Consider the following 26890-nt stretch of genomic DNA (forward strand, 5'->3'; position numbering starts at 1 on the left):
TTGCTTCGAGAGCACCGTGTTCTTATAGAAGACCACAAAGTCTTCTTGTAAAAGTCTTGTTATAGAAGATCACAAAGGCTTCTTATAGAAGAATACAAAGTCTTTTTATAGAAGACCACAAGGTTTGCATATAAAATTCAACCGTTCTTGTTATAGAAGGTCTTCTTATAAAGACCGGAAGGTCTTCTTATTGAAGACCACAAAGTCTTTTTATAGAATACCAAAATGTTTGCTTATAGAATTCCAAAAGGTGTTCTTATAGAAGTTACACAAGTTCTTCTTACAAAGACCAGAAGGTCTTCTTATAAGAACCAGCCCTGTTTTTAAACTGCTTACTTTAGCCAAAGTTGCGTCTGTTGGCCAATACAATTCTTCTTTTTATTTCACAACTGATGTCGTTTGTTGTGTTTACGGCGGTGCCGAGGTAGACGAAGTCTTTTACTACCTCAAAATTATAAGAGCCAACTTCAACAGTTGGTCCGAGCTCTATGAACGCATTGTGAGTCGACACCATCATCTTGGTCTTCTCGCCGTTTACCGCCAGACCCACTTTAGCAGATTCTCCTTCGACCTTTATAATACTTTACTGATCGACCCATGATGTCTATATCATCAGCATAAGCAAGTAACATGTGGCTATTGGTGCAGATTGTGCCATTTCTTTTAACGTTTGCCTCTCGTATAACCTTTTCCAGCAGGATGTTGAATAAATCACACGAAAGGCTGTCTCCTTGCCTGAAACCTCTTTTGGTACAAAACTCTTCGGAGAGTTTCTTTCCTATTTTAACTGAGGATCGAGTGTCAGTTAAAGTCATTTTAAGAAGCCGAATGAGCTTTGTTGGGATACCAAATTCAGACATGGCTTGGAATACCTTTGAACGTAGAGGGCTGTCGAAGGCTGTTTTATAATAGACCAAAAGGTGGTAGGTATCGATTTGCATCTCATGGGTCCTCTCAAGGATTTGCCGCAGGGTAAATATCTGGTCAATGATGGACTTGCCAGGTTTAAAGCCGCATTGGTATGGTGCAATTATTTCGTTGACCATAGGCTTTAGTCGTTCGCATAATATCCCTGACACTATCTTGTAGGCAATAGGGAGAAGACTTAGGCTCCTGTAGTTGGAGCATACAGTCTTATCTCCTTTCTTGTGGACGGGACACAGGATGCTCAGGTTCCAATCTTCTGGTACGCGTTCTTCCTGCGAGATGGTGCTAACTAGCTGATGTATACACCTTATCAGCGTGTCGCCTCCGGTTTTGGACAGCTCGGCTGGGAGGCCATCGGCTCATGCTGCCTTATTATTCTTCAGCCGGTTTATTGCTGTCATTACCTCACAAATTTTTGTAGGTTTCATTTTTTGATCCTCCAAAAATGAACTGGTAAAGTTTTTCATGGATTGAAAAATAATTGTGACGTGTAGAGTGATTTCCTGAAAATTCGCCTTTGGCGATCGTACAAAGTACTATGAAAATAAAGTTCGGTCAGGGGGCACGGGTTATCGTTAATCGATCATCATAATTTTTGGTAGAAATTACTGTGGAAACAAAGAGCCCTCTGGTGGCACGAGTTAACGTTAACCGATCGCCATAAAATTTCATATATAAGGTTTTTAGATCAAATGGAAAAAAAGTTGGGGGTTAGGCGTTTCAAAAAATTAATTTTGTCATTTTTTGGGTCGCCCTACTCTACATTCCCTGACAATTTCAGGAAAATTAATTCAGTAGTTTTTGTAAAAAAAGTTGAATTTGAAAATTGAAAAAAGTGGGCGTGGTTAATTTTTTCCATAAAAACTTAAGTTGGTTTATGACGAACATTTCAAAAAAAAGAATTATCCAAATCCCAAGCCATTCTCAACTGATGCAATTTGCAACGAACGACATTTGATTTTTATTTGAAAAGTTTTTTTTTTTTAATTTTTTTCTTTCGATCGTTGTTCGGCTTTAGGTCTTTGTAATAAAACAAACATTTATTTTGTTTTATAATTGCATTTATCTCCGATGTTTCGATTGTCTTCTTCAGGGAGATTTTTATTGTTACAAGTCAATAGATGACCACTCCAATCATCTTTCTTAACAACTGGCTTCTGATATTTTACAATAAAAGTATATTTTTAAAATAAAAATTATAATTATTTTATTCTTATTTTGTTGAATGTGAAAATTTATTTGGGAATTAGAGACATTTCGACAAATTTTAATGCATAGTAAAAACCACCAAACGTTTGCCAATAAATCCTCTCCATTAAATCGTCCGATTTAGCTTCTAAATATTTGCCATTAAGATTGCTGAAAATAGAAAATTAAAAAAAAAAAATTTTTAATTATGAATTCCCAAACTACATAGATTCAGATGTATGTGTGTAATTAACCTGTGTGAACAACTCCAATACCACCAACCACCTTTGTGCAAAAGGGCGCAGTTTTTTGTACCATATGTATCATTATCTTGATCTTTGGTTGTAAATTTTGTACCCAAATTATAACTCAATGAATCTCCAGCTGTACCGGTGTATTGGCCCAATTTTATCAGTTGATATTTTTCTGTTTCATTGGCCACCACAAAATGTTCATATTTGGCATAACGACAATCATCTTTAAAATCTTCCATAACAATTACTAGTTCATATTGGCGACCAGTGGTGAGTTTGTGTAATTGCTCAAGACCAATGAAAAATTCACCACCTCTTTTGCCAAATCCTTGCTTGTAATCATTCCAAGGACGATCAAAATTCTCCGTTCCATCCATACGACGTTGTATAATTATGCGATCAGAGGGATGTTGATAACACTTGTTCTTCATTTCTATTTTAGTTATCAGATGTTCCATTTTAGACATCCTCTTGTCCACGTTATCTAGTTTTGTCTCTAAGCGTTCTAATATGTCTTTGATTTCGGTTTCCACATGTTCCATTTTAGTTTGTAGTTGATATAAGATATCCTTAAATGATGTTTCTTGTCTTTGCAGTTTATCATTTAATTCCATAAGTCGATCTGTGGTGTTTCTATTTGCCTTGGCAGAAATATAGACTTCTCTATACCATTGCATCCATCCAGAATCCAAATCGTCATCTGTGTCACAGTAATCAGTGGAAATCTAGGAAAAAAGTATTGTATTGAAAACAAATAAATAAGGGCGCTTATTACGGTGGTGATGAAAATGTAAAACTTTGAAAATATATTGAAAATTTTTGAGGTATACAGCAAGTGCATCAATAAATATTGTTAGGAATATAAATAACTGGTGGACACGGCGATGGTAACATAGCGGATGAAAGATACCATGCAACGGCACTGACCTGCTTTAATACCAAAAACCCAGGGCTTGTCTTGGTCCCTCTCTCATCTCAATTGAACACTGACCTCCCCATGGTGTCACCTGGGGAGCTGTCTTTAATACCCGTTAAAGCCTTTAACACCCGGAACCCCTAAGGAGAAGACCGATCCACGTTCGAAGTTAAACTAAATTTAGACAAAATATTAGGAGTTCCAAAGTTTGGTTATAGCGCGTACCATTGTAATGACATTTTTTTAATTTTTGGGGGGATGTACCGGAAGGTGTGGACCGATATTGCCCATCTTCGAACTTTTTTGGACCGATTCAGCTGATCCGTTTGAGAGTTATCGTGCGCTTCAACCACAACACATGGTGCCATAGGGGGTTTTCTACACCTTTCGGGCTATTTTCTCCGGAAGTATGTACTTGCCCCTGATAAAACTTGTACCGTCGTAATGGCGGCAGCAAATACAAGTTGTTACAAAAAAATCAAATCGATTTGAGAGCAGGTCCTAAACTGAACTTATCCGAAATTTTCATCATCATCGCTCATTCTTATTATATGGCCTAACCAACGCAATCGCTGAATCTCGATACGTTTAACTATATTGATGTCGTTGTATAGCAGATACAGCTCGTGATTCATACGACGTAGATATTCACCGTCGACGCAGATTGGTCAGTAGATCTTTCGAAGACTTTTCTCTCAAACACGCCAAGCACTGCCTTATCTGCTTGCGCAAGTACCTTTCGAAGAATTTTCTCTCAAACAGGCCAAGCACTGCCTTATTTGCTTGCGCAAGTACCCAGGCTTTGGTACCATACATCAGCACGGGTAGTATCAGTGTTTTGTAAGGCGTTATTTTTGTTTGACTAGTTGTGGCTTTGTTTTTAAAGTGCTTACTTAAGCCAAAATAGCATCTGTTGGCCAATACAATTCTTCCTTTTATTTCACAACTGATGTCGTTTATTGTGTTTAGGGCGGTGCCGAGGTATACGAAGTCTGTTACTACCTCAAAATTGTAGGTACCAACTCCCACAGTCGGTCCGAGCTCAATGGACGCATTGCGCGTCGACACCATCAGCTTGCCCTTTCCTCCGTTTACCGCCAAACCCACTTTAGCAGATTCTCCTTCGAGCTTCATAAAGGCATCGGTTACTTCTTTTACTGATCGTCCCATGATGTCTATATCATCAGCATAAGCAAGTAACATGTGGCTATTGGTGTAGATTGTGCCACTTCTTTTGACGTTTGCCTCTCGTATAACCTTTTCTAGCAGGATGTTGAAGAGGTCACACGAAAGGCTGTCTCCTTGTCTGAAACCTCTTTTGGTACAAAACTCTTCGGAGAGGTTCTTTCCTATTTTAACTGAAGATCTTGTGTCAGTTAGAGTCATTTTACAAAGCCGAATGAGCTTTGCGGTGATACCAAATTCAGACCTTGCTTGAAACACTTTCGAACGTAGCGGGCTGTCGAAGGCTGCTTTATAATCGACAAAAAGGTGGTAGGTGTCGATCTGCATCTCTTGGGTCTTCTCCAGGATTTGCCGCAGGGTAAATATCTGGTCAATGGTGGACTTGCCAGGTCTAAAGCCGCATTGGCTTTAATCGTTCGCACAATATCCCTGACACTACCTTGTAGGCGATAGGGAGAAGACTTATGCCATTATAGTTGGAGCACAAAGTCTTATCTCCTTTCTTATGGACGGGACACAGAATTCTCAGTTTCCAATCGTCGGGTACGCGTTCTTCCTGCCAGATGGAGCTAACTAGCTGATGCATACACCTTATCAGCGTGTCGCCTCCGGTTTTAAACAGCTTTGCTGGTAGGCCATCAGCTCCTGTTGCCTTATTATTCTTCAGCCTGTGTATTGCTCTCTTTACCTCATCTTGGCCGGGTGTTATACATTCAATACCATCTTCTGGGATTGGATCTGTGGTATCTTCGTCGACTTCGCTACTATTGGATACCAACAGTTTCAATAATGCTCTTTCCATAACCTTAGCACATCATCTGTATCAGTTACCAGATTACCTTGCTGGTCTCTACAGGAGGATGTGCCAGTTCCAAAGCCATCTGTTTGATGTTTCACTCTTTGATAGAATTTTCGGACTTCATTCTGTCTCCTGTACATCTCGATTTGTTCACACTCCCGCTTTTCCATCTCTCTCTTTTTCCTGCGGAAAAGACGTTTCTCCTCTCTCTTTTTCTCCCGATACCTCTCTCATGCGCTACGCGTTGCTACTGATTGTAAAGTACCCAGTGGGAAAATGGAAGCAATGGTAAACGAGGAGGTAATGCATAAACACTATGATTTATTGATTCCAGAATACATTATTGTTAACACGGTGCATGTCCTAGGAAAATAATGCATTCCTTTTGTTTGCCTAAGTGATTCATAATATAATGCATTCAATATAATACATGTTTGGACACTATTTCAAGAATACATTATATAATTGATTATTGATTTAATTTATTCCCCCATAATAGATTAAAAATATATATTTTTTATTTAAAAATATATATTTTAATTCAATTTTTTATTATTTTATTATTTTTTTATTAGTAATAAACATAGTTTAATATATATATGCACCTATTCCTAGAATACAAAAACAAAATCGAGTGGATTTCAACTGATAATTCCTTTGCGTATACGTCAAATGAAAACTCATCCGAAATCCATTGGCTTTCACTTGACGTTTGAGCAATGGAATTGACAATTGAAATCGAGCGGATTTCTTAAAAGTAAACCAACTATTAAACTGTCTTAATTTAGTCAGATGGAATGTCTTTCTAATCTCCTTTATGTATTCTTTCTCGTCATATCCTTCGCACTTTGACACTTCTGTAAAAAATAATTTATATTAATATTTATGTTATAAAAGAGCTTAGTTTACAAATGTTGAACAATTTTACTTGGTTTCATTTGATGTATGTACTTGCAATGTACTCCAATGTCACTTTGAATACATTTAAAAAACGTACATCTTTACCGTCACACGAATGAAACAAAACTAAACAAATTTACAAAGTTAACAATGACGCGACATGAAGTGTCGAAAATAACGGGACACAAAATCAAGAAAAAAAAAGTATGAAACTACACATTCCATCATATACAGATTCTGGAATATAGACGGTAATCAATCTGTAAATTTCGTCAAATGAAATTACCATTTCGCTTCAATTGGGATGAATAATATAATGCATCCTATAACAACAATGTTATAATTAATTTTTGCTCAAATTGCATTCTTTTCTCGATTATTTTTTACAAATTCTATAATGTAAATCATATAATGCTATAAATTATTTATTATCAAAGTAATATATTCTCCATTTTCCCACTGGGTAGCTCTATATGCCGCATTGTTCTCTTCGGTAGCAGCGCGACACTTCTAATCGTACTATGGATGTCTCTGGTATCCAAGTACTGATTTTGCGTCTGTTTGCATGTAGTGGGCAATGTTTTGCCGTTGTCCTGATATGTTATCGGGACGAGGAGTGTTTTTTAAGCAGTTGGACCAGTTGTGTGGAATATGCTGTGGCTATCTGTTGTGATCGCAGCTTACCGATGTCCAACCTCATCTATGCCTGGTAGAAATTTCACGATTTGCAAAATATAAGCGAAATCGGTAACTCCCTTCAAAAGTTATCGTGGGCACAATTATTCCGAACATATTCGAACTTTTGTGGGGAAGTTACCTGAAGAAGTGGAGCGATATGGCTCATCTTCAAAGTTAAACTAAGATTGGACAAAATATTACTAAGACCAAATTTTGGACCAAATCGGTTCATTCGTTCGAGAGTTATTGACCGCTCCAGCCAGACAGACGGACGGACAATGCTGAATCGACACCAAATTGTGTGGAAAAAATTTCATCCAAACATGCTTGAGACCTAAAATTATTATTTCGATGAGGCACATTTTACCCGTATGAAAGTGTATATATCATCGTTAGCATAAATGCTGAGGGTATAAAAAACAGGTAAAAAACCATTAAGTTCGACAGAGCCGAACTTTTTTTACCCTCCATCATGAAATGATCTGAACTACAATTGAATAATTAGTTTTCTTTTCTGTCCACAATTTTAGGTGGAGAAGTTATTCGACCTCGGATACCCCAAATACCTAAATTAAGTCAGAAAATGTACCTAAAATTTTCTTCAATCTACCGGTACCTTCATATGGGGGCTACATAAAAGTGTGGATCTATGTTGGTGGAGAAGGAAGTTTTGTGAAGCGTTTAAAATTGAAGCAAAAATCCTCAAAATACCGGAAATCGGGAATTACGGTTATATGGGGCTACACCAAAACATGGACCTATGTTGACAATTTTTGATGGAAAAGGGAATCTAAAATGTCAAATTGGTTCGAGTGATTACAACAGACGTACATGGCTTTATCGACTCAGAATTTTATTTATGTTTGATGCAGCAAATACGGGAAATCGGCCGAAAATATATATGAGAGCTATATCCAAATCTGAACCGATTTCGATATAATTTGGTACATTTATTTTTATACCGAATTCAATCAAACATTCCAAATGTCATCGAAATCGGACATATATATATCGTGTTTGGTGCAGTAAATACGTGGAATCGGGCGAAAATATATATGGGAGATATATCCAAATCTGAACCGATTTCGATATAATTTGGCACATTTATTTTTATACCGAATTCAGTCATACATTTCATCGGACATATATAGCTGTTTGGTGCAACAAATACGTGAAATCGGCCGAAAAAGTAAAAGCTGTAATTAAAAAAAAAAAAACAAGTAAGAAAAGGCTATAGTCGGACGGGGCTGACCATGTGATTCCCTACACCTTTACCCCTGGGAATTATCAAAATTTCTTTATGGAACAAATAAACTTATTGTAAGATGTAACTTTGTGGATTCTGGTACCGTATTGCACCAAGCTTAAATAATAATATAATAATTGTTTCACAAACATCCTAGGAGGGACAAGAGAGACTTCTCTCATATCAATGAATGAGTGTACCCCGATTCATATTCGCTCAATGATATGGGACCCACAGCTTTTCTCCGAGTCCGAACGGCGTGTCCTAAGACACCACTTGTAGAGAAGTTTTACATGGCTGAAATACTCAGAAAATGTCGCATACCTTACTGAAGGATATTTTGCCACCGTTGAAAATTTGATTTTGCCTGGCTGGGGAACCGTTTTGAAAAAGGTGGCAAAGCGACCCATGGGAATGGAATGGGCAAATGTGGTTCTCTACGCAAAAACCATTATATATTAAGCAGTAGGTCCGTTATCTAGCAGACACGTTATTGCTATTTGCATCAGGGCACACTGCGAGATATGAGCACTTTAGTGGAACTTTAAGGAAATTTGGAAGTACATAAAATTCATTATATTTGTATTGCAATCGTTAACTAAGTATCCCATCGTAAATATTCCATACTCAGTTTGGCGATTTAGTTAGCGAAACGGTTTCGAAATGCACTTAAAAGTTGCACTTTTGTTTCATTTTTTTGTTTTCAAGAAATAGATTTTCGATTTATTAAAGATAATGGAGTGGTGCGGACAAACGTTATGTCAGTATGCCAAGGTTTCTTTTCCTTAACATTTTGCAAAACAACTAAGAGATTTTACTCTTCAAGAAATGCAAAAAAAACTCTTATTGGTTTTGCGCAGTTTTAATCGGAAAAAAGTGATTTTTGAAGTTTTTAAAATATTTTTTTCTTTTCCGTGGTTAATTTATATTTAATCTGAAATATTGGATCCTCATCTGTTCGGAAAGCTATAAAACTGATACGGGAACGGCCGTTTTTCGAGATATTCAAGTTCTTTCAAAATGTCTTCGGAAATTTCATTTAATTGCATTTTCCAAAACTGGAAATAAGAACCGAAAATTAATAAAATTTTATACTATTTCTTTGGAAAAATGGGCTCGCCAGCACTAACAAATGATGAACTACGTACTATAAGGTCAACTATTACTAATTTGCTCAACTCGAAAGAGAATTAATTAAATATTACTAATTCGTTTTTTTTTTTGTTTTGCCTTATTAAGGCGAAGGTCATTTTTAATTTGGTTTATAAAATAAAGATACGGTAACATCAATTTTCGCGAAACTTAAAGAAATTTCGCAGGAAGAATTCTAGTTGGCTTAAACACAAGGTTCCGTTTTCGAAGACGGTTGATAATGTATCGAATGCAACCAGACGCAAACAGGAATTTAAGGATTGCCATCCAAAAGTGCAAATGAGAAAAGTTCTTAACCTTGTAAAATCTTGAACTTTAGAGGAGTTAGGGAATGTCACTTCAACTAAACTATACCAATCTGGAAAAAGAAGTTCGGCAGCGATCGTCAAGGAACTGGCGCTCGGTTCTCCGGAAAGGGGTAATAAAATGAAAAAGGCTCTAATTTCCTCTTCAAAAAGTTCAGCAAAATTGATGCGAACTGTGAACGATGAACATTAAAAAAATAATTCATTAACAATAGTATTAAAAAAAACAAATATTGTTTATTTAAAAATGTAAATAAAATATATATGTAATAGAGTGGGGCGATTTGAACACCACCACGGGCGCCTGCAGTTTCTGATTCTTGGGATTGTATTGAGCAAAAAAGTCAACTAGACCATATGTCTACGGTGAAAATCGAGCCCCCGGATTTTGACTTGAAGTTTTTTTCAAGGACGTTTGGATACTTTGACATATATCAACCAAACCACTGAGATTTTCTATCCAACACAAAGACAACAATTGTAGCCAAGACAATAATAAAGAACTCTCTAGTACATCGCAAAAGCATTGGAACGCTCCTTCAGGCAGTTATGGCCTCGAGAAAGTGCACATTTTTCGGAAAATATCGATAAATGACACTGTGCTACAAAATGGGACTCAAATTCAGTGGGTGGAAAATCCCTTTTGAAGATGAAAGCCCTCGGTGAGTGTACTAAGAACCCAAAAGGAAATTTTCACCATAGATCAAATTCACGAGATATTGCGTGATTAATGGTTTAATTTTGGCCCCTTAATTTGTGAGAAAATAGCTTTATATCTCACTAAAGTGTTATTGTAGCTTCATTTTGATACTACATGTCTTCAGTCAAATCGAATGGTGAATCTTCGGAACCAACAAAGTTGTAATCAGATACTTGCTGTCATTTGATTGACCATTTTATTAGCTTTCTAACGATATACATATACGGTTAATCGGTTACTTAAAATCGGTTCCAAAATCGGTTTTGATATCAGAATAACCGTTTCAAAAATTGAGATAACCGGATCTATCCTTCAATGAAATTTGTTATTAACGTGTTCATCCTTACAAGAGCTATTTATGGTAAGTATTTCAAAAGCACCACATACCAATAACGAATATACATAAAAACAAAACATAGTTTTCTGAACAAAAACCGGGTAAATGTCAAAAAGGACCATGAAAACGGGGAAATATCGATTGGTACACAATGAGAACCATACCTAAAATCTTCTGAACAACATTTTTGTAGAATATTTGGATGCTGTAAAATCTCGTCTTCTGGTACTTTTACTACGGTTCAAAAAATAAAGGACGAAAAGGACATGAAAGGAATAGAGTTAGAGGGATGAAATATTCTACAAAAAGATTCACCATTCGATTTGACTGAAGACATGTAGTATCAAAATGAAGCTACAATAACACTTTAGTGAGATATAAAGCTATTTTCTCACAAATTAAGGGGCCAAAATTAAACCATTAATCACGCAATATCTCGTGAACTTGATCTATGGTGAAAATTTCCTTTTGGGTTCTTAGCACACTCACCGAGGGCTTTCATCTTCAAAAGGGATTTTCCACCCACTGAATTTGAGTCCCATTTTGTAGCACAGTGTCATTTATCGATATTTTCCGAAAAATGTGCACTTTATCGAGGCCATAACTGCCTGGAGGAGCGTTCCAATGCTTTTGCGATGTACTAGAGAGTTCTTTATTATTGTCTTTGCTACAATTGTTGTCTTTGTGTTGGATAGAAAATCTCAGTGGTTTGGTTGATATATGCCAAAGTATCCAAAAATCCTTAAAAAAAACTTCAAGTCAAAATCCGGGGGCTCGATTTTCACCGTAGACATATGGTCTAGTTGACTTTTTTTCTCAGTACAATCCCAAGAATCAGAAACTCCAGGCGCCCGATAACACTTGTTTCCTTCCATACAAATCGCCCCGGCCTAATATGTATACATGTTATTTGGGCCACACCATATCATGTTTTTTTGTTTTGGAGAAGGCTTTTTATACACTCAGCACTAAAAATGTGACAGTACAGAAAAAAAAAACTACTAAGTAAACTACTAAATACCTAATACTAATACCTTTGACCTCCACTGTGGGGGCTATATCGCACCGTGGACCTACCTGAATAATATTTCACATAGAGGTACTCTATATACTAAGAGCATAAAAGAGGAATGTATAATCAAATAGCTTGGAAACTGTTGTGGTCACACAAAAGTTGTGGTCCATTGAATCTAAATTAATTAATTAAACCCTAAATATTATCTAATCGCCATCTCAAATTGCAAGCTTCTTCATATTGTCTTACCTTATTTAAAATTTCGAGGCGATCGGACTATTATTGCGACCTACAGAGAAGCTACAAATCGGATAAAAATTATGTTTTTGGTCCATTTCACCCGCTAAATATTTCACGATCATCACCAATTAAAATAGCGATCTATTCTGATGTGAAACCGACCTCCACACCAAATTTCGTGACGATCGGTCCATAATTGCGGCCTGGAGTTTGATTACAATTTATAATGGACAGACGGACACACGGACGGACGGACACACATCTCAAAATCGCTTTATCTCGCCACGAATATTTCGCGGTGTTACATGAATTTTTACCAAAACAAACTTATAATACCCTTTCCACATAGTGGTGTAGGGTATAATTAAAAACTTTGATTCTTCTTGTGGATTATTGACTCTTCCAGCGAAAACAGCACACCATACAGTGACTTTGAGCGGGTGTAATGGCTCTTCATGGGTTACACGCGGATTTTCAGTGCCCCAGAATCGTGAATTTTGCTTATTTACGTACCCGCTAAGATGGAAATGCGCCTCATCACTCATGATTATTGTTCTGGAGCAGTGTAGCGTAATACCTCATTTAGACTAGTCATAAATCCTCGACTGGATTTAATAAATCCAGTACAAATCTCATTGCATTTAGATATACATTTTGGAGGATTTAAATGGCGGCAGCTGATTTTTGTTCATAGCACAATTACTAAGGTAGATGCATCAGTCCATCTGATCGAATTTGAAACGTCAAAAGAATTTTTTGTAAATTGAATTCGCCTCAAAAAACATACGTCAAATTATTTATTTATTGTTTAATACTGAAAATGTTAGCACATTATGCTACTAATGCTAACTAAAGAGCAAATAAAGAATTATTTTATCGCAGTTTGCCCATCTAAGGCCGCCATCAGACCATCTGCTTTTTCACATGTATGGCATCAGCTGTTCTGTATATTAGTATACCCAAAGTGACAACATACATGTGAAAAAGCAGATGGCCAGATGACCGCCTAAAATAAATAAACGAATTATTTTATCTAATTAATTCTCTTTCGAGTTGAGCTGTTAGGCCTTTAGAGATACATTGACAAATTAGGAGTCTACCGAAGTCCCACGCATCCAACCATTACACTACGTTTCACGGGTGGTAAAGCCGATCTTCAGGTGTATTAGGATGTTGTTTTTGTGGCAGACGAGACAAAGCTTGGAAACTAGTATATATATATCGCACTTCATTAGATAAATGTATATGCGAAATTATGTCAGTTAATTGAAACTCCAAACTTTTCCTATAGTCCTGCTTGGTAATCCCATTTTTCAATGTTCACAAATACTATGGTAAGTTTTATTCCTACATCATTAGTAATTGCTCTTCTATATCAGAAGATTTTATTTTTGATTTGATCATCAATTATTGTCTACTAAAGTTTTGACAAGTTGATGGTGGCTTAGAACGCTAAGACGCCGGCAACCTTGACACTCAGTTGTCGGAGACCCAGGTTCGAATCCCAGCCTGGCTCATGCTGAATTTATTTTTAATTTTTGCCTTATTAATCAAAAATAAAATCTTCTGATATAGAAGAGCAATTACTAATGATGTAGGAATAAAACTTACCATAGTATTTGTGAACATTGAAAAATGGGATAAGCAGGACTATAGGAAAAGTTTGGAGTTTCAATTAACTGACATAATTTCGCATATACATTTATCTAATGAAGTGCGATATATATACTAGTTTCCAAGCTTTGTCTCGTCTGCCACAAAAACAACATCCTAATACACCTGAAGATCGGCTTTACCACCCGTGAAACGTAGTGTAATGGTTGGATGCGTGGGACTTCGGTAGACTCCTAATTTTTCAATGTATCTCTAAAGGCCTAACAGCTCAACTCGAGAGAGAATTAATTAAATATCACTATAAATGGCATTCGCCTTAATAAGGCAAAAATAAAGAATTATTTTATCGTTTAGACATCATTAAATTAAAATCAACTTTGTGCATCAAAACAAATTTAACTTTTCAGCCTTGTTTACAAATGTTTAAATTTTAAATTATTTTTAGTGTAGCAATTCACCGATGCATCTACCTTGTTTCTTGTGCCAGCTTGTAACTTTTTCTATTTTCTAGCAACATGTTGCAAAAAAACAGAGTTGTATACGAGGATTTATGCCAGATTTAAAACAAATCCACTCAATAGGAGGATTTTTTTTTGTATGGGAAATCTGGTAGATTTTGGTTGGATTTAGCAAATAAAACCTGATAATGCGCTAAATCCGGCTAATGAAGTCATATCTAAATGGGCTATAACATTGTTTATTAACGTATATTTCGCATGTGTTTACTACACAAATGTTAAAACAGAACTGACATTAAAAAAATCTTATTATATAAAAGAGCTTAGTGATAAGTGAGTAAGTGACAGATCATCGCCCACACGAAACGGCTGAAGCTAGAAGCTTAGAATTTTGGGTGTGGGTTGCTGTTGGTGTGTAGGGGTAAGATAAGGCTGGGTTTTTGGATATTCGAACTGGAAGGGTACGAAAACTACTAAAAGGTACTAATGGGGGCACTAATGGAGAGTTAGAATGATGTACCAAAGGGTTTTTGGAAATTCGAACTACAAGTGTACGAAATGTACTAAAAGTTACCAAATTTTGAATCAATTGTGTATTTTTAACGGATATAGCTAAAATCTTGATATTTGGTATGGGAATCAAGGTTTGGAAGTGGTACTGATATAAAAAAATGGTTTTGGAAATTCGTACTTATGTGTACGAAAAGTACTAAATGGTACCAAATTTAGTACAAGATGGATTTGGGTGAACGCATAGAGCTGGAAACCAGAAATTTGGAGTTAAGATTATTGTTGGAGAGTAGGATTCAGGTATGGAGGTCGTTTTGGAAATTTGTACTCATGTATCGAAAAGTATTAAATGGTACTAAATTTAGTACAACTTGGATTTGGGTGAACGGATAGAGCTGGAATCCTGAAATTTGGAATTAAGATTGCTATTAGGGTGTAGGATTGAGGTAGTTTTGGAAATTCGTACTTCTCGGTACGAAAAGTACTAAGTGGTACTAAATTTGGTATAGTTTGGATATGGGTGAACGGATTTAGCTCGAATCGCGAAATTTTAAACTAATATAACTGTGTGAGTGTAGGATTGAGGATATTATGGTAATTCGTACTTATGGGTACAAAGGGTACTAAATGGTACTAAATTTTGGTACCATATGGATTTGAGTGAACGGATCGAGCTAGAATTCTGAAATTTAGAATTAAGACTGCCGTTGGACTGTTGGATTGAGGAAGTTTTAGAAATTCGTACTTATGGGTACGGAAAGCACTAAATGGTACTAAATTTGGTACAATTCGGATTTGAGCTGGAACCCTGAAATTTGGAACTATGATTGGGGTGTAGGATTGAGGTAGCTTTTAAAATTCGTACTTATGTGTACGAAAAGTACTAAATGGTACTAAATTTAGTAGACTTGGATTTGGGTAAACTGATAGAACTAGAATCCTAAAATATGAAATTAAGATTAATGTTGGAGTAAAGGATTGAAGTAGTTTTGGAAATTCGTACTTATGGAAACGGAAAGTACTAAATGGTACCATGTTTGGATTTGAGCCAAGGGATAGAACTGGAATCCTGAAATTTGGAATTAAAATTACTTTTGGACTGTAGGATTGAGGTAGTTTGGAAATTTGTACTTATGGGTAGGGAAAGTACTAAATTTGGTACAATTTGGATTTGGGTGTACGGATAGAGCTGGAATCCTGAAATTTCGAAGGATTGAGGTAGTTTTGGAAATAAATATTACTGTGGGAGTGTAGGATTGAGGGTGTTTTGGAAATTCGTACTAATGGGTACAATGCGTACTACATTGTACTAAATTTGGTACATTTTGAATTTGATCGAACGGATAGAGCTGAAATCCTGAAATCTGGAATTAAAATTACTGTTGGACTGTAGGATTTAGGAAGTTTTGAAAATACGTACTTATGGGAACGGAACGTACTGAATGGTACGAAATTTGGTACAATTTGGATTTGGTTGAACCGATAAAGCTGGAACTGTGAAATTTGGAACTAAGATTACTGTTGGAGTGTAGGATTGACGAAGTTTTGGAAATTGGTACCTATGGTACGAAATATGCTAAATTTGTTACAAATTTGATTTGGGTGAACGGATAGAGCTGCAATCCTTGAATTAAGAATTAAGATTAGTGTTGGAGTGTAGGACTGAGGATGTTTTGGAAATTCGTACTTATTTGGATTTGGTACAATTTGGATTTGGGTGAACTAATAAAGCCGGAATCCTGAAATTTGGAATAAAGATTGCGGTTAGAGAATGAGATTGAGGTATTCTTACTTATAGATACAGAATGTACTAAATTTGGATCTGAGCGAACGAATAGAGTTGGAATCCTGTAATTTGGAATAAAGATTACTGTTAAAGTGGAGGATTGAAGTAGTTTTGGAAGATCGTACTTAAGGGAACGAAGGGTACTAAATGGTTCTATGTTTGGTACAATTTGGTATTAGATGAGTGCACACAGCTGAAATCCTGAGATTTGGAATTAAGATTACTGTTATTATTTTGTATTATTGACTTTGTAGGGTTGAGATATGTGGTACCATAATTATACGAAAATTATTAAATGACACTCAATTTGCTGTTATTGTGTGGAGGGGATAAAAGGAATTTTCGAAATTTTAGAGGGAAGATTCGGAAAGCCATACTTGTGTATTTATATGTATGTAAATTCCTATTATTGGGTTTGAAAAAACTAAGAGAGTTGGAAATGAGATTCATGGTATAAGAAGGTAATTTTTTTAAGGTTATACCTAGGATTTTTTGAAATGCTTACAAATTCTGAAATTTGGTATGCAGGTCGCTGATGGCTGAAATGGTATTTTAAATACTTACTATAAGCTACAAAAAGTATTATAATATAACAATTGTTCCACAAACATCCCAGAAGGGAAACGGTAGACTTCTCTCATATCAATGACTGCACCCCGATTCATATCAGCTCAATGATATGGGACCTACAGTTTATCGCCGAGTCTGAACGGCATGACTTAAGACACCACTTGTAGAGAAGTTTTACATGGCTGAAATACTCAGGAAATATCGCCAACATTACTGAGGGGTATTTTGCCACCGTTGAAATTTTTTTATGTTACCTGGCCGGGGAATCGAACCCACGACCTTCAGCAGAAAGTCCTTAATAAAAATGCCAAAAAATGTAGGTCGTTGTTGATGTGTAAGGGTGATTTAAGGGAGTTTTTTTTTTTCTTGAAAATCCAACTAAAGTGGCACGAACAGTAGTTAAATAAAATTTAATATTGATTAAAATTGGTATTAATGCAAAAAATTTTCAGTGTTCGCCATTTCAATATAAAAAAAATATTGTTTATTTTTTTATATTCTTTCCGTATACGAAGTAGGGGGCACTTTGCTAGTATATGTATATGGAGCTATAACCAAATCTGAACCGATTTTCACCAAAAGTAGTAGCGTTCTTTCTATGGCTAAAAAATGATATTCCCCAAACGAACAATAAATGCAACCTGTACGTTGCGAACAAAAATACAAGGACAGACGGACGGTCGGACATGCACAAATCGACTCAGAAAGTAATTCTACCGTGTAGGGTATAAAAAGGGATGGATTGACGAATTAAATTAAATTAAATCGTACATATTGTACCCTTCCAATATTGTGCTGTTAATTATAAAAACGATTTTAATTGATTTACGCACAAAAATCTTAATATCGATAGGATTATTTCTAAAAATAATTTATACTTACACCGATTGAATAACATTTCGGAAAAATTATGCTCAATATTATAAAAATGCAACAAATAAAAAATAAGTTTTCAATTATTTTATTATTCATAATTGCACACGTCAATAGCTACGAACATGCGACTTTTATTTTCTAAATTGTAAAGCAAACTGATAACATGAAATGGAAGACGAATACTATAAGAAACTTGGGAGCAGACAAGTAAATACTCGTATATGACATCTGTATGTACATTAGGGCTACGAAAAAAATGCACACCAATACCGTGTGGGGAGGGAATATTGTCCTGATAACGAAAACGCGTTTTTAAGGTCGTTTCGATTAAAAATATACCCGCACCGACAACGATTTCTAAAGGAATTTTGAAAATGTTTTCTTTGTAAAAGATTTGATTTTGATGTTTTTAACAAACATTTTTGTGTAGATATGGGGATTTCTGAGTTAAATCAGACACTTGTTCAAACTGAGGTTTTTGATTTCCTGTGGTGATGCTGCTCATCAGCAAAACATTTCAGTATATTTTCAGAAAAAGTCGAATTATGTAAAACTATATGCAACGAAATACTCATAACTTCTCTAACATTGGTCCAATTTGAAAAAAATATTTTTTGTATAAATAAAATAGAAAACAATTTCCACAGTGGGCTTGGATGCAATTTTCGCGATTTTCTATTTAAAATCAAATTTTAACAATGATTGACCCCCTAGATTTTCTTGAAATAACTTTTGTATTTAACTACGATCAATTACAAAAATGTTAAGTCCTTCTTGGTAGTGGGATTCGAACGATTATTATTTTTTTAATTTTTTAAAATTAGTCAACAACATTTTTTCTTTATACCCATGCACGGTGCGCCTTAACTAACTTTAAATGAAAGGTGCTTACACCTGGGAAGTTTTTGCTGATTTTCAAACTACAATGTTCATAGATGAGAAAAATCAAAAAACAATAAAAATCGCCGGAGGGATTTTCAAATAAATCGCGGTCAATTTTTATGACTTTTTGGATTTTCACGATTTTGCTTGGAAACCGTAAGTCCTAGCGGAATGGGATTAGAGAAAATATTGTAGTTATGAAAATCTTCCACAAGATTGACCTTAATGGTATTTTCGTAGGTTTTGCCATTTTTGAGATAAAGAAGTTCAATTGGGACAATGCTTTGACTGTATCACCTTTTTTAAAACCATGTCATGTGCGGAGCCCTTTACTAATTTTAAATGAAAATCGCTTACACCTGGAAGTTCTTTGCGGATTCAGAAACAGCAATGTTCATAGATAGGAAAAATTCAAAAACAAGAAAAAAACGCTGAAGGGATTTTTTAAATAAATCGCGGCCAAAGTTCACATTTTTAGGTTTATTTTAGGTTTTCAGGATTTTGCTTGGAAACGGCAAGTCCTATCGAAATGAAGCTAAAGAAAATGTTGTAGAAAATTGCTTCATTGCTACAACATTTTCTCTAATCCCATTTAGATAGGACTTGCGGTTTCCAAGCAAAATGGTAAAAATCCAAAAAAGCCATAAAAATGTGAACTTTTACCGCGATTTATTTGAAAATCCCTCCGGCGATTATTTGGTTTTTAGATTTTTCTCATCTATGAATGTTATAGTTTCAAAATCCGCAAAAACTTTCCAGGTGTAAGCAGCTTTCATTTAAAGTTAGTTAAGGCGCACTGTGAATGTGAAACATTTTTTATTTAACCCTTCGTTGGACACCGATTTGTTTGTTACATTCGTAACACATGAGTCTGGCCAGACCCATATAATTATTTATATTTTTTAGTAAACTTAATTAACATTATCGTATAAAAAGTTTTAGAATATGTTTAAAGGATCCTAATCTTACATAAATAACCTTTATTCGAGTATAACCTTCATATAACTTCATATACGAGTATTCAGTTCGAAAAAAATTTTTCGGCCCAAAAAGTTCCTAAAAACGGCCCATAACGACCTAAAACGGCCCAACATTAAAAATTTAAACTAAAAAAATATATATTTATCATAGTTACCTTTTATTACTTTTAGAAAAATCGAAAAAATATTGTCTATTTTTATGTAAAGATAGTATGTCGCAAAAACTTGTCTGAGATATAATGATTGGAAGGCAACAATTTATTGTGATTTGAATGTAGCATATAAACTTTAAGTGCGTGTTTCTCGAAACGGCGTTTTTGAAGTCGGTGCCAACGATAGCTTTAAAACGAATTGACCGATCTTCATAGGTATGATCTTATTGTATTATTCATTTGAGCTTATTAAATACATAAAACGATTGCCTTTAAGCGAGACAGATTAAACAAATTATTTTGCCCAACAGTCGATTTTTTTTCGTTAAAATCGAAATTTTGACTTTGACAGCTCAATTTTTTTTAAATATTTTTTTAACTCTGTTTTTTTAGGTTCCTAAAACGAGTACAAAAATATACTATGACCGCCCATCCGTTTTCGAGCTATCGTTGGCACCGCAAACGCTTTTACAAAAAGATGGTTTCGCAGATAGCCATTTACCTCAACAACAAAAATTCCAATGGTATTATAAGATGTGTTCTTTGAGATGAAAGAAAGTATAGTTTCACCGAGCCTTAGCAAATTCAAATCTGTTACTATTAAATGGGGGTCACATGCTACAAGTCTGGGAAAATGTAATACCTGGTTCATAATAGGCAAAACTTCGTTTGAGGTTACCTTATATGGAGTTATTGCATTTAGTAGTTTAAGGTCCTCCTTCAATTTTAATCATTACTTTCAACTTTAAGTTAGCCGAAACGCTATAAATCTGTACGCAACAAACTATAACAAAAGAAGAGTTGTAATAAAGGGGGGTACTTGGATCACTTTTATAGTCTGTTATCTTATTACTTTGATCTAGTAATTTAATATAAAACTCCAAAACAGCAAATTTTATTTCAAACTTTTCTGTTAAGTAAGATTGCATAAATGTAATTGTCTGCTTTTGTGCCTACAAATATTTATGAAGTTTCGATCTGGTACCATTTATTTTTGTTGTCAATGTCAATATATTATTGCTCTTTTTTATTTATTTTTTTATAAAAAAAGAAAATTTGAGTTTAATTGGGATGAATAATATAATGCATCCTATAACAACAGTGTTATAATTAATTTTTGCTCAAATTGCATTCTTTTCTCGATTATTTTTGACAAATTCTATAATGTAAATCATATAATGCTATAAATTATTTATTATCAATGTAATATATTCTCCATTTTCCCACTGGGTTGTTTTTTTCTTGATTTTGTGTCCCGTTATTTTCGACACTTCATGTCGCGTCATTGTTAACTTTGTAAATTTGTTTAGTTTTGTTTCATTCGTGTGACAGTAAAGATGTACATTGCAAGTACATACATCAAATGAAACCAAGTAAAATTGTTCAACATTTGCAAATTAAATACTTTTATAACATAAATATTAATATAAATTATTTTTTACAGAAGTGTCAAAGTGCGAAGGATATGACGAGAAAGAATATATAAAGGAGATTAGAAAGACATTCCATCTGACTAAATTAAGACAGTTTAATAGTTGGTTTACTTTTATGAAATCCGTTCGCTTTCAATTGTCAATTCCATTGCTCAAACGTTAAGTGAAAGCCAATGGATTTCGGATGAGTTTTCATTTTTGCGTATACGCAAAGGAATTATCAGTTGAAATCCATTCGATTTTGTTTTTGTATTCTAGGAATAGGTGCATATATTTATAAAACTATGTTTATTACTAATAAAAAAACAATAAAAAATTGAATTAAAATATATATTTTTTAAATAAAAAATATATATTTTTAATCTATTATGGGGGAATAAATTAAATAAATAATCAATTATATAATGTATTCTTGAAATAGTGTCCATACATGTATTATATTTAATGCATTATATTATGAATCACTTAGGCAAACAAAAGGAATGCATTATTTTCCTAGGACATGCACCGTGTTGACAATAATGAATTCTGGAATCAATAAATCATAGTGTTTATGCATTACCTCCTCGTTTACCATTGCTTCCATTTTCCCACTGGGAAAGTATGAAACTACACATTCCATCATATACAGATTCTGGAATATAGACGGTAATCAATCTGTAAATTTCGTCAAATGAAATTACCATTTCACTTCAATTGGGATGAATAATATAATGCATCCTATAACAGCAGTGTTATAATTAATTTTTGCTCAAATTGCATTCTTTTCTCGATTATTTTTGACAAATTCCATAATGTAAATCATATAATACTATAAATTATTTATTATCAATGTAATATATTCTCCATTTTCCCACTGGGTGGTTATATTTAACTTCTCTCTCTGAATCTCTCTCTCTCTCTAATATAATCATTTTCTCCTACTCCCAATTTACTCCAACTTTCACTCCTGAATTCTTATAACCGATAATATTGTTATATTCATTATTGTTATATTTTTCCATCAACATAAAATAAGATTTATTATTTTTAAAGAGTTAGTTCTGAAGTAGATCTTAAATCGTATTGTTGTCAAATTATTTATCGGTTAAATTTTAAGTCTTTAACCGAAATAATGAATTTTAAATAAAATATTAAAATGGCAACATTAATGTGTTTTATTATGAAAGCATAAAACATAACTCTATGAAGTAAAAATTCGTATTTTTATTGTCTCTATGCTCGAAAATCCTATTTATATATAATTTTGACGCACTATATTTTATTTTGGGGTATTATTCAGAATGAATAGTGTCTATTTCATAACTTTACAGCTTATTGCAGTGCAATAAAGTAATATCAATAGGTAAATGAAGGCCTATATCCTAAGGATTTTCTTCTAATTCATATGGAGAATCCTATATTTGAACCATTCCACCCCACAAAAAGAGCATAAAGGCAATATAATGGGTTTTATTTGTCAAGTTATGTGTATAATTGTCTAAAATAAATCCGTAACACTATTTGCAAGTGATTTTCTTTAGGTTGTGGTGCATTCACTGATTTCAAACCCATCTCCTACTATTGCGACCTTTTTATGTGCAATTTTGAATACATGGTAGGGTGAAATGCGACAAATTTAATAAAAAGGTACTAATTTTGTCAAATAATGTAGAAAAAGATCCAATTTTAAGAAAAATTTCTGAATTTTTTCAATAAAAAAATAGGCGGGGTCTGGCCAGACTCATGTGTTACGAATGTGATATGTATGTCAAAAAAATCCTTGTAGCTCCTTTTCTGGTGATCCTTTTGACTTCACGTTTCTTTCGTTGGAAAGGTAAGAACATTTCATGAAGCTACCTGCAATCTCAGGTCCATAGCTTTATTGTAACCCAGTTTAAAATGAAAAATAAAATGAAAAGGCCGGGCCAGACTCAGGTGTCCACAGGAGGGTTAACCAAGAAATTTAAAAATTATTTTTCTATCATTCGTTTTGAAAATGGATTAGCAATAAGTATACCAGCCGGACAATAAACTAAATAAATTGATAACCAAATAACCGCGGTTTGGGAATTATATGAATGGGCATACGAGCCAAATAATCTACCAATTACACTATACAACACAAAAAATAATTACAAGACAATTCGGCGTTTTGAAAGTTTACATCAAGAAGTAACCTAAATAGGCGTGGCAAGTTCCGCCCATTTCTACAGGTTTTGAAATATTCGACATCAGATTCCTTGGAATCCTTGCATTTTAGGTATAAAGTGTCTTGGCAATATTACTGACAACAATGCGAGGTATCTTTTTATGAAAAAAATTAACCCTCATACGAGTCACTAAAGTGGTCTTTTTGGTCCATTTTTTCAAAAACGTTTAAAAACTCCTTTAAAATGAGATCGTATCAGATCAAAATATTATACAAAATTATTTGTCATACAATTTTACTATAGGTCCCTGAATACACCAAAACTCTAAATCGTACCTAAACGCCAGGAATCTGCCAAAAGTAAAATCACGTTTTAGGGTTAATGTTGTACTTTATCTGAGTTTATTAAGTTTTGTCCCACAAAACTTCATTCTAGATAGAAGACGTCAAAGACAAAAATATTCTCTATTAAATTTCAATATAAGTTTCCGAATAAATGAAATATGTATTTACAATATATATCAAGAAAATATATACATCAAGTTTGCCAACAAAACACCCAAATATTTTTTGTATAAATTAGTTTTGTTCTTTCAAGGTTTAATTCAGTCAATTTTGTCAGAGCAGGAGTAGCTGCCATCATTAGAGTATTAAGGACCAGATATATATGCACTGGACAATAGCCGCAGACTATCCCCGAATTTTCACATACAATATCAGGAACCTACGACTTATTCTGATGACTTTATTTTAGTTTATAGTACTAAAATACGTAATTTTACAAAGTCCGATCTGAGTTATCAATATTTTCCTTATATATATATTCACCATAAATATTCCAAAAACAGTTTGGATCGAGCACACATAATCTTCTGAAAGAATTAATTATGAAAAACAATCAATAAAATTTATTTTGTGACAGAAGATAACGAAAATTTGAATAAAAACGGTAGAATATGGTCCTAAATCATATATAAAAGCAAAAGCTTCGGGATGTGTTAAATATTATAGCTACAAATTTCATTTGTTCAGAGACTCAAAATGAAATTGGATTTGAAATATTTCTTCTTTTCACACAATCCCCAAAAAGTGAAGTATTTTAGGAGATTTTGACTCAGTATGGAATAAGTTTTAATTAATAGTCTAAAAGTTTAACAAATAATTTCTACCTATAATATCTAATTTTGTAACGTCATTTTCTTAACAAAGTGTTTTACTTAGATATATAGTTTGTTCTAGGACTTATAGTGAAATTTTGTGTAGAATATTTCTATTTTTAACAACTTTCGTCTGAAACTAAATTTCATGTTACTTTCATGCATCAACCCGAAAAAAGAACCAAACTAATTTATACAAAAAATATTTTTTGTTGGCAAACTTGATGTATATATTTTCTTGATATATATTGTAAATATATATGTCATTTATTCGGCAACTTATATTGAAATTTTATGGAGAATATTTTTGTCTTTGACGCCTTCTATCTAGAATGAAGTTTTGTGGGACAAAACTTAATAAACTCAGATAAAGTACAACATTAACCCTAAAACGTGATTTTACTTTTGCAGATTCCTGGCGTTTAAGTACGATTTAGAGTTTTGAGTATTCGGGGACCTATAGTAAAATTTTATGACAAATAATTTTGTAGAATATTTTGATCTGATACGATCTCATTTTAAAGGAGTTTTTAAACGTTTTTTGAAAAAATGGACCAAAAAGACCACTTTAGTGACTCGCATGAGGGTTAATTTTTTTCATAAAAAGATACCTCGCACTGTTGTCAGTAATATTGCCAAAGACACTTTATACCTAAAATGCAAGCATTCCAAGGAATCTGATGTCGATTATTTCAAAACCTGTAGAAATGGGCGAAACTTGCCACGCCTATTTAGGTTACCTTTGAACGTAAACTTTAAAAAAGCGCCGATACACGTGTCTTCTTTTTTTCGGTCCTCTTTCATAATCTGTGCGGGGTTTCTTGTAATTTTAAAAATAGTTCAATTTTGTTGTACAGTGTTATTAAAGTGAGATTTTCTCGAGAAGATGATTATTACGAAAGAGGAGTTGAATTTGAAATATGAAGTGGCAAAACCTATCTCGGGCAAAAAACAACGCCATTCAGTAGTATCCACTAATGCTGGTACACTAATTGCTAAATCGCAAAATGAAGAAGTTTAAGATAAATTCCTAAATAAAATAACAAAACATAGGTTAAAAAATGGAATGTTGCATTTTTTTGATAAAGTAACAAATGTTTCACACTGGTATATAGGAAAAACGTTATTGACAAATTAAAAAAAAAAATTAGAAAAACATAGTAGTTATTCGAATCCCACTACCAAATAGGACTTACAAATTTTTAATTAATCGAAGTTTTATGCAACAATATTTTAAGAAAATTTAAGAGTACAATCATTGATAAAAATTGATTTTAAATATTAAACCGCGAAAATTGCATCCAGGCCTACTGTGTAATGTTTTTTTTTCTATTTTTAAAAAATAAAAAAAATACAAAAATATTTTTTCTATTTGGACCAATGATAAAGAAGTTATGAGTATTTCTTTGCATATGGTTTTTACAGAATTCTACTTTTTGAAGGCGCGACATCTCTGGAACCTTTAGTAAAAAAAATCTGAAAATATACTGAAATGTTTTGCTGATGAGCAGCATAACCACAGCAAAAAAATAAGGAAATTAAAAACCTCATTTTGAAAAAGTGTCCGATTTCACTCAAAAATTCCCATATCCCCATTTATTTAAGTTCAATTAAAAGCTAAAACCAGTAAGGAAAGGATCAAAGTCGGGCGGGGCCGACTATATGATACCCTACACCACTGTGAATATGTAAATTATAAATCGGAGCTATATCCAGATCTTAACCGATTTTGATATAATTTGGCACATTTATTTCCAGACCGAATTCAGTCACACATTCCAAATATCATTGAAATCGGACTTATATATCGTGTTTGGAGCAGAAAATACACGAAATCGGCCGAAAATATATATGGGTGCTATATCCAAATCTGAACCGATTTCGATATAATTTGGCACATTTATTTCTAGACTGAATTCAGTCACACATTCCAAATTTCATCGAAATCGGAAATATATAGCGTGTTTGGTACAGAAAATACGTGAAATCGGCCGAAAATATACATATATGGGAGCTATATCCAAATCTGAATCGATTTTTTCTATGGCTAAAAAATGATATTCCCCAATCGAACAATAAATGCGACCTGAACGTTGTACGAACAAAAATACAAGGGCAGACGGACGGGCGGACATGCATAAATCGACTCAGAAAGTAATTATTTCGTGTAGGGTATAAAAAGGGATGGATTGACGAATATTGCGACATCTCCATTGTTTGGCCATTTGTTTTGGAGTACCCCAAATTAAATCGTATATATGTTGTACCCTTCCAATATTGTGCTGTTAACTATAAAAACGATTTTAATTAATTTATGCGCAAAAATCTTACTTTTGATAGGATTATTTCTAAAAAAATTTATACTTACACCGATTGAATAACATTTCGGAAAAATTATGCCCAATATTATAAAAATGCAACAAATAAAAAATAAGTTTTCAATTATTTTATTATTCATAATTGCACACGTCAATAGCTACGAACATGCGACTTTTATTT

General features: G+C 33.9%; 1 protein-coding gene across 2 annotated transcripts; it reads right to left on the reverse strand.

Moving 5' to 3' along the window:
* Positions 1 to 2000: 2000 nt before the first annotated feature.
* LOC141406050 (microfibril-associated glycoprotein 4-like) lies at positions 2001 to 26886 on the reverse strand. Of its 2 annotated transcripts, none has more exons than XM_073991063.1 (3): positions 26760 to 26886; positions 2370 to 3094; positions 2001 to 2286 (listed from the first exon to the last, which is right to left on the reverse strand). In XM_073991063.1, exons 1-3 carry the CDS (start codon positions 26847 to 26849, stop codon positions 2163 to 2165), a joined length of 939 nt encoding a protein of 312 aa, XP_073847164.1. In that variant the 5' UTR covers positions 26850 to 26886; the 3' UTR covers positions 2001 to 2162. The 2 variants fall into 2 exon arrangements, with proteins under 2 accessions (XP_073847164.1, XP_073847163.1); XM_073991062.1 differs by lacking the exon at positions 26760 to 26886 and adding an exon at positions 17663 to 17815.
* Between the last annotated feature and the right edge of the window lie 4 nt (positions 26887 to 26890).

This window comes from Musca autumnalis, unplaced genomic scaffold, assembly GCF_047663935.1.
Source record: "Musca autumnalis isolate F117 unplaced genomic scaffold, ASM4766393v1 scaffold_5, whole genome shotgun sequence".
Taxonomy (NCBI): Eukaryota; Metazoa; Arthropoda; class Insecta; order Diptera; family Muscidae; genus Musca; species Musca autumnalis.